Genomic DNA, 12,778 nt, shown 5'->3' on the forward strand with positions numbered 1-12,778 from the left:
AAGGAGAATAACGATGCAGTGGTGAAATGTGTTTTGTCTCGTCTCCTGTTATTCTCGTCTATTAAAAAGATTTTCTTTCTGAGAGGTTATGTTTCTCGCCTTAGTATGGATAACTCTCTCCACATACACTAACCGTTTAATATCCGAAGAGCTGAAATGTGATGAGCTGCTGAGGCAAGGGTACAACATAACATGCATTCAAGTTCACGGATAAAAATGTCTCCCAGGAGATAATTGTGGTGATTTGTTCCGGGCATGGCGTTTTATTCTACCTCCGAGACGTCAGACTTTTTTATTTTTATGAGAGGACATTGAAATAATGGCCACCATAACACAGACCATCTATTTTAGCCATCAGTACAAGTGAACATACACTACATTATGTTTCTACTTCTGTGTTTTCCAGGCGTAGAGGTCGGTGAGGCCATTATACATCCCACCAAGATGGTGGCCTTGTCATTAAAGATTTGTGTGCGCCAGTGCAATGTGGTGAAGACGATGCAGTTTGAACCATCCACCCCTGTGTATGATGCCTGCAGAATCATCAGAGAGAGAGTCCCAGAAGCCCAGACAGGACAAGGTTGGAGGAAGACTTGTGAATCTAATTTACATAATGGAAATCTATAGGCGTTTACATTTGCATGCTTTGTTTCACTTGGTGTTTCAGCCTCAGATTATGGTCTCTTCCTGTCTGACGATGATCCGAGGAAAGGAATCTGGCTTGAGTCTGGACGGACCCTAGATTACTACATGCTGCGAAACGGAGTAAGATTAAATCACAGAGCATAGTCCGGGGGTGGAAAACTGTCATTTTCTTAATGGGACTCAGCAAACGGAACAAGAGCGATCAGATGTCATTGTGCTTCCTGTCTTGCTTTCCTCAGGATGTCTTGGAGTATAAGAAGAAACAACGGCCGCAAAAGATCAAAATGCTGGACGGTGCAGTTAAAACCATCATGGTGGATGACTCAAAAACAGTTGGCGAGCTGCTTGTCACCATATGCAGTAGAATAGGTAAGGGTTTTCGCTATGGATTCTGTGAAAATCAATCTTGTTACATACTCTGCAAGAACCGAGAAATTAGTGCTTTTTCTCGAGGTGGCAAGAACAAGACCAAAGCTCATCTGTGAAGGTTCTCAGTCATCCAGGTCATGGTATATCCAAAGGCAGCTGGACTTGTTGAGTTTTTTGAAGACCTTTCGCCGCTCATCTGAGGAGCTTCTTCAGTTCTAAGGGACTGGTGGGGAATTGAGGAACGACTAGCCGTTAGTGGACGCTAGTCGTGCCAGTTTCTGGTCGTTGACAGAAACTTGCTTGACTTGTTTCTGTTGACGACCAGAAACTGGCACGACAAGTGTCCATTAATGGCTAGACAGTAGTCGTTCCTCAATAGGAGGTCTGACCCACAGATGTTCCCAATTAAAACTCAACCCCCCACCAGTCTCTTAGAACTGAAGAAGCTACTCTAATGAGTGGTGTTCGTTCTGGTCAGGTCATTTATACTTAACGAGAAACTCCTCTGGGAAGTTTCCTCATAGGGCCCTCCCACTGCAGCATATGTCACACGCGCTAAGCATTGTGGGAATCTGACAGAAACAACTGGACGACAAGAGGCACTTTTCTTATTTTAGGATGTCGGCCAGTCAATAGTTCCTATTTAAACCTCAGACTTCCCACCAGTCCCCTAGAACTGAAGAAGCTACTCGGAAGAGTGGTGAAATGTCTTCTCAAAAAAATCTACAAGTCCAGTTGCCTTTTTTGAACCCTTTTTGGATATACCATGACCTGGATGATTGAGAACCTTCACAGACAGACCTTGTCCATTGGATCAGCGTGCACCCACACGTGGTGTGCCGATCTCTACCCAGGAGAGATTAGCGGTCACACTGCGAATATTAGCGTCCGGGAGCTCACAGAGCAGTGTGGCCGCTAGTTACAAAATGGGATCGACAGCTGTTTGTTCAATTGTCTTCGCCAGCTGATCCCCAAAACGATGCATTGCACAACTGAAACAGGGCGGGAACGACAAGATTTCCACTTTTCCGCATTATCTACGTCCACTTTCTATTTCTGACCTAGCACAGAATAGTTGTCAGACACCACACGAGAAAAACGTTCTGCCCAGATGATGTGTCGAACAAACTGCGAGAACCAAACGAGAGAGAGCAAAATTCTCGGTTCTTGCAGAGTATGTAACAAGCTTAAGCCTCCATCCAAAGCTTAAATTCCATGACATATCACTTGACTTCATATTGAGTGGCGTCGTAGTGGCGTGTTATTATCTGGTCTTGAGTTCATATTTTAATTCTGTATGCTTGCTTATGTCCTTGTTTTGTTTAGAGACGTGATTTATCAAGCTTAAACAATCTTGTTTCTAATAAATGCTGACGTGTACTTTCTAAAGCCCAGACCACTGCGTCCCTGCGTGTCACAGAGGTGTTCCCTAAGCTGTATATTTCAATTATAATGGGCCACTTCCAAGCCTAATTGGGTGAGGAAGAGAGGGATGTGTGTCTGGCAGATAGCTTTATTGGAAAATGTTTATTTAGAGTAGGGCTTTCTGCTTCGCTTCTCCTCCTCCCTGGCTCCTTTTTTTTTTTCCTTAGCTTTCTGGCTCTGTACCAGCTCCACTTCACTTCTTTTTCAAGGCAGAGAGAAAGTGATAAAAAGAGAGTGCAGGAGAATTGCAGACATGCTTTCTCTATCATGGCAGCAGTTATCGTGCCAGTCTGAAGCGTCTCCCCCTCTGAGAATTCCCTGGCTAACTTTTCAGGAATCACCAACTATGAGGAGTACTCCCTCATTCAGGAGGTGACAGAAGAGAAGAAGGAGGACGGGATGGGGACGCTGAAGAAAGACAGAACCCTGCTGCTGCGAGACGAGAGGAAGATGGAAAAGCTCAAAGCCAAACTCCACACGGATGATGATTGTGAGTGCAAGCTTGAAAAAAGCCTCCTCAAGTGTCTTGATATGTTGACGGCATTACACCATTTTCTTACTTTCACATTAAAGATCCTCACTCAGCACCATTCTCTCCACTTAATCACTCAAGTCTATTTTTTTTTGCATAGAAATATGAAGGTTTAGTGAAATTGCTGCTATTATCTTTTTCCCAGAAGACGCCAATTAAACGATGAAACATGCAAATATATAAATATCCCTCCGACTGTGGCTAGCTTTCATCTCAACAGAAAAAAAATGACCTGCCGTTTTCAAACTCCCCGGTTAATTTCACCATAGGGACGCCCCTCTGGTGACATCTTGACTTAAAGTAAAGTAAATGTCTATTAATTTTGGTGCAGGTGGTAACAGGGTTGTGTGTATTGATTGAGCAGTGAACTGGCTGGACCACAGCAGGACATTCAGGGAGCAGGGAGTGGAAGAAAGTGAGACTCTGTTGCTCCGGCGCAAGTTCTTCTACTCGGATCAGAATGTGGACTCACGGGACCCTGTCCAGCTCAACCTGCTCTATGTTCAGGTAAACTTGTTACACACACATTAATGCTGGTGAGGCAAAAAAACAATAGAGAGAGAGAGAGTGTAATTAGACTGTTGTAATGTGCATCCAGCTTTTGGCCAGGTCCCAACAGACTGAAATGTGGTATAGGCACAATGACTCGTTTCATGGTTCATACAATACATTTACTGAGGTAATGTTCTCAAGTGGGTGTTGTGCAGCTTTATCTTCTAATCTACTATATCCCAAAAGTAAATATCATTCTTTTTTACCCCACTTTAGTGTGACAGGTTTAGTTACCAGTTTAATTTTCCCATTCCTGGCCACTAAAAAGCAGATATCTCCAAATTTGGTGATTTTTAATTTGATACCCTTTGGTTTGAGAACATTCACCTACTAAAAACATACTGAAGAAATAATGGCTGTTTTCTGAGCTGAAAATGAGCTCTTACATTATTCGATTCTCACAGGACAGCAGCACTAGAAACATGCACCGATCAGGCATAACATATCCTCTTATTGTGTAGGTCTCCCTTGTGCCTCCAAAGCAGTTGTGACTCATCAGAGAATGGACATGGGCCTTCTGAGGGTGTCCTGTGGTGTCTGGCAACAGAATGTTGTTAGTGGGGGGCTTTTGGGTCCTATGGGTTGAGGGGAGGGGCCTTTGTGGATCATTGCATCTCACAGATACTTGATCAGTTCTTGTGGAGACCTAGTGAACCATGTTTTCGAGTCGTTCCTAAACTGTTTTTGTGTGTGTGTCTGTGTCAGGCTGCATCCTACTGGGGATGGCTGCTGCCATCAAGGAGTGTCATTACTATGGGGTGGGGGTGCCTGGTCTGGTCAAGGTGGGTGGTACATGTCTAAATAACAGCCACATGGATGCCTGGCCCAAAAGTTTCCCACCAGATCATTGAATTGTCACAAGCTGGTCAATGTTATTCTCTTCTCCTGTCAGTGGTCATAATGTTGTGGTTGATTGTGTATGGAGGCTGTGGTCCAGTAGGTAGAGCGGGTTGTCCACAAACCAGAGGGTTAGCAATGTTCCTGGGGGCATGGACCACATGCTGAAGTGTGTCTGAACCACAAGTTGCTCCCAGTGCTTGGCACTTGTGTGTGAATGTGTGATGTGTCATTGTGACTGCTAGTAACAAACAGGCCGGCACGTATCTTGAGATCCTCGGGCAGAGGTCTACTCTCTGTCCCAGGGGCCCTGCTGAAAACAAAAGGTGAGAGGCCGTTCACAGTCAGGGCCCCGCGGCTGTGTGATGATCTGCCTGCTGAAATCAGTTCAGCTGACTCTGTGATCTCTTTTAAATGGCTACTTAAAACATACTTTTATCAGAGAGCCTTTCTTGGTTTTTATTTGAGTTCTAAGTGAGTTTTAATTGAGGTGTTATTGAAGTTCCTCTCTGTATTTTTGTGTGTTTTATTGGTTATGTTTTAATTGTTCTGTTTTTATTAACTCTGTTTTATGTGCTTGTTCTTAGAATTGCAGATTTGTATGTTTTTGTAAAGAACTTTGTAATGTTGATTTGAGAGTGATATACAAATAGAGATTATTACAGATACAGATTGCACACAGATAAAGATTAAGCGCTTAGAGTTCAAATAGGTAGAAAATTTGCCGTACAAATACAGGAGCATTTTACAATATCATGATCTTACAGAAAATGATGCATTACTCATTGCACAAGAAAAGAAATAAAAAAAGCAAAAATGCCTCATAGAACTGAACAGAACTGCAGTCTCGGGTGAGATTTGTCACTACTAGTGACCCCAGTTTCATAGAAATTGATTTATTCTTATTATAAAATATTGATTAGTGGAGCTTTAAATACCTCTTTGATTTCCACCATCACACTACTGGCTACTATAAATTTTTTATAGCAGACCTATTTAACCAGTCTTCTCCATAAATGCGTATACACCGATCAGCCACAACATTAAAACCACTGACAGGATAAATAAATTACATAGACCGTCTTGTGAGAATTCAGTATTCTGCTGGGAAATGTTTGGACCTGGCATTCATGTGGATATTACTTAGACATGTACCACCCACCTAGACCAGACCAGGCACCCCCACCCCACAGCAATGACACTCCTTGATGGAAGCAGCCATCCCCAGCAGGATGCAGCCTGGCACAGACACACAAACACACAAAAAAAAAAACGGTTTAAGAACAACTCAAAAAACATGAAAAACAGCACAAGGTGTTGACCTGGCCTCCAAATTCACTAGATCCGTAACTGATCAAGTATCTGTGGGATGATCCACAGAGGCCCCTCCCCTCATGTCCATCCTCTGATGAGTCACAACTGTTTTAGGTGACCTACACAATATTAGACAGGTGGTCATAATGTTATGCCTGATTACGCAATAAAATCTCTCAAAATCTGTATGTATACAGTATATAGTTTGTATTTGACCCTTCATGTCATATTCATGTCCATCCCTGCTGCCTTGGGACTTCTTGAATATGTCTATAAAAGACATTGAGTCATCCACCCTCCCTGTCAGCTCCTGATGCTCTCCTCCCTTCTATCTGTCCGTTCCTGTTTGTGCCTCTATTTTTCCTACCCTCCATTTCCTTCCCTTCCAGTTTGCCTGTCTCCACTCCCTCTCCATCTCTCACACATTCTGACATAGCTGCACACATCCCCACCCTCTTACCCTGGCACACATTACAGCGCCGTGCGTATCATGCTCTCCTCTCTACACAGACTCATATTTCCTTTCACAATAACAGCTCCTCCTCCTGCCCTTGCCCTGCCCCATCTAGCGTTCCCTCGTTCTCCCTCTCTTCACTCACACACACACACTCAGATTGTTACTCCGATCACAGAGACTCTTCACATAGCAGTGGCTCTAATTTGTCACTGTGTTAAAAAGGCCAAACAGAGCCGGAAGAGAGGTCTTTAGCAGAGTGGAACATCCCTCTGGCTTTTCTTCCACTTCTTTTGCCTTCCTCTCTCTCTCTCTCTTTTTTTTTTTAAACACAGCTTTCTAGTCCCTCCATTTTCCTCTTCAACTTCTCATTCATGATTCCAGTAATCCTCTGAAACTAGTGTAGAGTAATTGAACTCAGATTGCACCGATGATGACATTATTGCTGGCATTTCCTCCACAGAGCACCCCTGCAAATTTGCAGTGATCTCAAATATTTATTCATGATTTGACGCTTCCATGATTCCAAACCCATCCGCCCACACATACACACACACACACGTAATGGAAGCTCTGCCAGTAACCGACTAATCTCCTTTTCTACTCAGCCACTCCCTTTGTATTAGTCCTAAGAGTGGGACAAACCTCAACAGCATGAGCATCACCCAGTGTGCATTTCTCTTTCGCTTTTATTCTTCTTCACTTATTAAAATAGATCATTTGCATCAGGAGATGCATCAGCAGGGACAGAATTGGGTATTAAATGGTATTATATCATATTCCACCCGCTGCTGATTGATCTCCATCAAAAACACTGTGTACATTTAGCATCTTTAGTGCATCCCTGTGTCAGCATTTATTTTTATGGCTGTATTATACTCTGTGTGCTCTGCTGGGCCGTGGTGGATTGGCTGACCTCAGTGATGTAGCCTCGGGCCGTATGTGTCACAGCTTCTGACATCTTGCTTCACTTCCGCCAATGCAGCTCTATTAGAATCTCCTAGAACCAGTTCCTGCATCGCTTGTCCTGTCTGCTACGAGAAATTCAGGGTCAGTCCTTGCCGTCTTATCTCATGACAAACATGATTTGAGCTATTTGGTCATATGACAAAATGTAGACACGAGGGTCAAGACAGCCATTTACATTTACAATACGTTACTGTGTGCGACCGTGGAGCAAAACTCACAACGGTTAGTGAAATAGCTTACAAGCATCAGCTGTTTCATTCATACTTTACAGTCACAGGCTCAATCGCAGCCACGTGGCCATCAGCTGTCGGGCAACTTCCAATAATATTCATGCAGGTGTACAGCGTGACTATCACAACCTGACACTTCTCGCTTTGCTCTGATGTTGGCGCCTACAAACAGCACCTGCCGCGCTGCTCCACTCACCCTTCCACCCTCATCAAAGTACACTGTTGTCTCAGTTCCTTCCTCATAAAGGCGGCCTATATTTACAAGGGACAAACCAGTTATTTGTCTCTTTGTGTACAGGATTCTAACGGACTAACATCCAGGTTATCTGTGCTTATCGTTTCCAAGTCTACACAGCAGTTGAGGAATGACCCACACTGGTTTCTGGCTACTTGACCACTGTTACATTAACCACTCTTATGGTTATTGACTCCCTTATCTTATCAGCTGTAATGGAGGAGGAGAGAAACGGTCGCTAAAATATTTCCGTCGCATTACCGGTGTTAAACTTCCACTTTCATTTTAGAGTGCAGGTAATAATTTATTTGTTATCCTGACGCTGTGATAAGTCTGGTATACATCTGAGAAATGTGGAAAAGGGGTTTACATTTAATGGTGCTGCATCTAACACGTTTCAGTTTCTCAAATATGGAATTTTTTAAAATCACATTTCCATTACTTAATTCTACATGCAACACAATCATTTGGAAACAATCTCATGTAAATTTAGCTTTTAACAACTTTGTTTTATGAGAGAAATTGATCATTTTTAATGGGTGACTATTAGAGGCAGAGATTTTTCAGAGCCCGCACCTAACGACCATCAGTGGCATTGCACTTTAAGGTACTCCCAAACTAGCTGCACTATTCAGCCCGTGGCTGTGTTTATCTTTTGTATGCCCCCTCTCTCTTGAACTGAGAGAGAGCGAGTAATGTGCAATGTCTCTTGCGACCTAAATCTTTCTTTCCAAATACTTGAGTCCCATTGGCTGATTCTTTATACTCTCCAACCAATCTGCATACACCAAGCAATACTAAAATTAGCGCATGTGGTTCTACCATTGTGTTTAGCGTCTTACTGTCAAGTGAGCAGTGTGTTTCAGAGTGAGTGGCGTGTGTGAGGGCTAATTTTAGAGTGTCTTCTTGATTTCAGTAAGAGCTTTCGTACTCCGCAATGAATTACCCTTGATTGTGAGTAGGGGAGATTGTTGTCCTCATTACAGCAGTAAGCCGCCGCTCAGTGTTTTCACAGATGTAATGGGACGTAAGAAGGAGTCCTATCCACGCTGTGCACTGATACGCTCATGCTAAAAGCACGAATGGAGCCCTTCTCACTATCAGCGAGGCCTCCCCGCTTTTGGAGCCATTAAATTTGCAGCAGAAAACTACCAGATAGAGGGAGTGAGAGGAGACGGGGAGCGTGAAGCAGAGCCGACTGTCCCGTGGAGAAAACAACACACAGGAGCACCCATTTGAAAGATGTCAACAAAAGCGTCTCCCTTTTGGTTTATCTAAATGGTGAAGTTAATGTAGACAGCCTGGCTGAAAATGCACTGAAACATGAGTGATGTCTCAACAGCGCCAGACAGGTGGGCTAGGTGTTGAGCAGCAACAAGAAAAACAAACCCTGAAACATTCAGTCATTAGACTTATATTGAGGGGCACTCTCTAATGCAGATGGGATACTGTAATAGACTGATACATTTCTCTAATGTGTTTTCTTTTCTAATAACACGTAATGGGCTGCGGTGACAAATTGTTGAAGCTGTTATGTGCCAAAGCTGGCAGAATTGCTTTTATTGTGACAAACAAATCTTAGTTGGCTCCCCTGTGTGGATGAGCTTCAGTTACGGTGCGGGTGCTCTAGAAATGCACTCAGTCATTCACCGACATCCTCTCAGAAGCCACAGTGCACAATGAAATGCTCATTGCAGCGCCCTGTTGGGAGAATTTTGGATAATTCTCATGCCTTTGTTCTTCTACGCTTTTTTTGTTTTTTTTCCGGGTGTGTGTGTTACTCCCTCTCACTTATTCCCCCTCCCTCTCCTTGTGTCTCCTCCAGGCCAGAGATGACATATTGAATGGATCCCACCCCGTCTCCTTTGATAAAGCCTGTGAGTTTGCAGGGATCCAGGCTCAGATCCAGTTCGGACCGCACGTGGAGCACAAACACAAGCCCGGATTCCTGGAGTAAGCTTTTTCCCTGTCAAAATGATCCACTAATACCAGCATTTAAAGAACTGTACTGTAGCATGATGTGCTTTTACTGTATAACTTCAGTTCACAGCTCTATAGTAGGGTTGTTATCGCTTGTTTCAGCACAGGCTGCTACTTTGGGGATTTCCTCCAGTGGAAAGCTCAGGGGTGATGTCAGCTGTTACAACTGTTTTCTGATGTGTAGACAGTAAGGCAAGAATGACCTCATATGTAGAGGTATGTTAATAGAAAAGGAAATGCCTGTAGCTCCAACAAGTAACAGTGTTAAAATGCCATCTATCTCCGTAGCCTGAAGGAGTTCCTTCCCAAAGAGTACATCAAGCAAAGGGGGTCCGAGAAGAAAATATTCCAAGTATGTACCGTACATTGCTCAAATCTTGCTTTAAAAAAAAAAAGGGTTTGAAACTATGGGCAGCAAACTGGAAGTATAGCCAAACTGCTCTCTGTTGAGGCATAAAATTGACAAAATGCATATATAATATGTAGGACACAGCTTCTAAAGTACACATCTAAAATAACGGACGGGTTTTATCTGTTCTCTGCCTAGGAGCATAAAAACTGTGGAGAGATGACAGAAATAGAGGGAAAAGTGAAGTATGTGAAGCTCGCTAGGTCCCTGCAGACATATGGAGTGTCCTTCTTCCTGGTGAAGGTAAGAGCTAAAACCGTACTGATGTATGAATGTTCACGCGTTTTGTGGCACGTACCAGGAGCAGAGCAGAAAGAAATGTTTGCACTCGCACAAAAAAAGAAGAAAAGAAAAAAAAAAGGAACATTGGATTTCTGCCATTAAAGAACAATTACAACTGTGTTTTTTTATTAGTGTGCATGTGTGCGATGAGGGATTGTTCGATATCTATTGTGTTGTTGTTTTTTTTCATTTTACCTCAAAATTAAGTGATAAATAATCTGTCTTAACATTGTTCTTACAAGTGTGACATTCTGATAGATTGTATTTCTTGCCATATCAAAGGAATTTGTTTTCTTTGAACTCGGGTTGTACCAGGTGCTTATCCATAGTAGGGGTTTGGATTTTTCAAGGTCGACTAATATGTGGTGAAAGTCTAGTCAACGTGGACTAGTCGATGACGTCGCACATAAAAACACAGTAGAAACGCTCTGCAACAATGAAATCTATATTCTTGACCTGAATACATACAGTATTGTACTGTCTCAAACAAAAGAAGCAACAGAGGCTGACACGTCTAATATGTGGCTCTACAACCACAGCAACAAAGTCAACTAATAGATCACATCAGAACTGAACATAAACATATGAGCTTATCAATACTGTGTGCTGAAGTTATATATAGTCTATATAAATCGGCACCATCAATAATGTTTAATAGTACTTCACAGCATGTTGTAAGATAGGCGAATGTAGCCGGGATAAAAAATTCAGTATGTCTGTGAAGCCTTTTCCGTGTATAGCAGTGAAAGGTTTAATAAGTTTAGACAATGAAATTTACCAGCAAATTGTTGATTTGTAGCCTCCTTCTCTCTGTTACCCCCGGACGTTTGATAATTAACTGTCGTAGAGATGATTTGGACCGTTCCTCTGCGACCGTTAGCGGATGCCTTTTCAGATGAGCGTGTATTGCAGTAATACATTTGTTGTATTTCAAGACTCACTTACATATTCTGCATGTCTTCATCTTCAGTGAAGTATTTCCACACACTTGATGAACCGCTGCTAGTTTGCTGTAACAACCCACTCGGCTCCTCACCTGTCTTCTCAGAATCGTCTGTGTTGTTATTGTCACGTGATGGGCGACTTCCTGCTTAAAGTGTCATTGCACAGCAATAAAGTCGACCAGTTGGTTCAACCCCTAATCCATAGTCAGCGTATTACCTACAGTGGATGTAATTGGCACGGTCCCAGACAGGACCGCTGGTGTGATCAGCAAAAAGACATAATTTAGCCACCTAAAACAAAGTCCAACTCAAATACTATATGTGTTTGTTTCACTGCTTTATCTTGCCATTGTGGTAAACCGCTGTCTTGACTGGTTCCTCATTGTTATTGTGTAACTTTGGTGCATTCACATGACTGTGGATCTAAATTAACAGGTTAAAACACCAAAATCACACACTTATTTACCAGCAACTACTAACAATGTTGAATAGACACAACTGATACAAGTTAATGATATTTCTCATCCTAATGAGTGGCAGCTGTGATTAGAAAGCCGCTCTGATATGCACATGTGAAAGCTTGTGGCTCAAACACCAAAAGCCCCATTATCACAATAAATCTGGAGCTTCAGACAGGACTCTCGTGTTCTTGCCGTTCCGCCGCAAACTCAGAGGCTGTGAAAAACTTGTGACAATAGCAATTCCGTTCTGTTCTGCTTTGGCAAACACAAAAGTGGAATCGAAGTGCAGCGTGTGAATGTGATGAAGATGCGCCAGCAGGTATCATAAAAGCTCTCTGACAGGAGCCCATTTGGCTATAAACTCACAGGAAAGAGGGGAGAAAAAGAGGAAGAGTGCAGTTGTTAGCCGCCGTCTTAATGGAAAATAAATGGAATGTTTGGTCCCGTAGTTAAAGCACACTACAGGGTTCAAATTATCTTGCGCAGAGGAGTGCGCGTGCATCTACACGTGCGAGCGCTGTCCACGTTCAATGAGGAGATGTAGTGATGGAGATGTCAGGGCTCTGTTAAATAATTCACTCCAGCTGCACTCTCATCTTGATGCGTGCGAGGCAAAAGCACAGACCTGGCTTTGTTGGAGCATTTATTGTAACCTTCCATTTCTCATCTGTCAGTCTTTAATCACTGCAGGTTTCATCTTGGCAAGCCTTGCGTTGCTGTAAGCGTAGCAGAAATGGAAATACTGTACACGAGAAGTAAATAAGCCTGTTCGGTGTCTCTTGCAGTCATGCGTGCAGGTGTGTACAGTGCGACACGCTCCTCATTCTAGTTCCATTTTCTCCCACGCGCAGGTTTTCTCCAACAATAATCAAGGTCAGATCATTTAAAATAATACAATACCTCAGCTGTCCACTTCAGATTAGAAAATGACACTTCCTGCTTGAATTCAGCCTTGATGTTTATGTTGTTCAAGTAATGTAACCTAAGACAATGGAAGTTTTTAAATAAACCTTTGCACAAAGATATCACAAACACTGGAATAATGTTATCTGTCCTTGTGTGTGAGAGCACTTAACATGAAAGCTGTTTTTTCTTATTTGTCTTTCTGTCAGTTTTTACCCAGTGATAAAGAAACAAAAG

The 12,778-nt window shown here is 42.8% G+C and overlaps 1 protein-coding gene across 1 annotated transcript in view; it reads left to right on the forward strand.

Moving 5' to 3' along the window:
• Positions 1–277: 277 nt before the first annotated feature.
• The window catches only part of tln2b (talin 2b), a 48,240-nt gene continuing 35,739 nt past the window's right edge, over positions 278–12,778 (forward strand). Inside the window, exons 1-8 of the mRNA XM_084555107.1 lie at positions 278–580; positions 668–765; positions 885–1,014; positions 2,774–2,929; positions 3,336–3,478; positions 9,388–9,515; positions 9,831–9,894; positions 10,090–10,194. Coding sequence (XP_084411233.1) covers positions 382–580; positions 668–765; positions 885–1,014; positions 2,774–2,929; positions 3,336–3,478; positions 9,388–9,515; positions 9,831–9,894; positions 10,090–10,194 — 1,023 coding nt within the window. The 5' untranslated portion in view covers positions 278–381. The remainder of the gene's footprint in view (positions 581–667; positions 766–884; positions 1,015–2,773; positions 2,930–3,335; positions 3,479–9,387; positions 9,516–9,830; positions 9,895–10,089; positions 10,195–12,778) is intronic.

This window comes from Chelon labrosus (genome assembly GCF_963514085.1).
Source record: "Chelon labrosus genome assembly, chromosome: 11".
Lineage (NCBI taxonomy): Eukaryota > Metazoa > Chordata > Actinopteri > Mugiliformes > Mugilidae > Chelon > Chelon labrosus.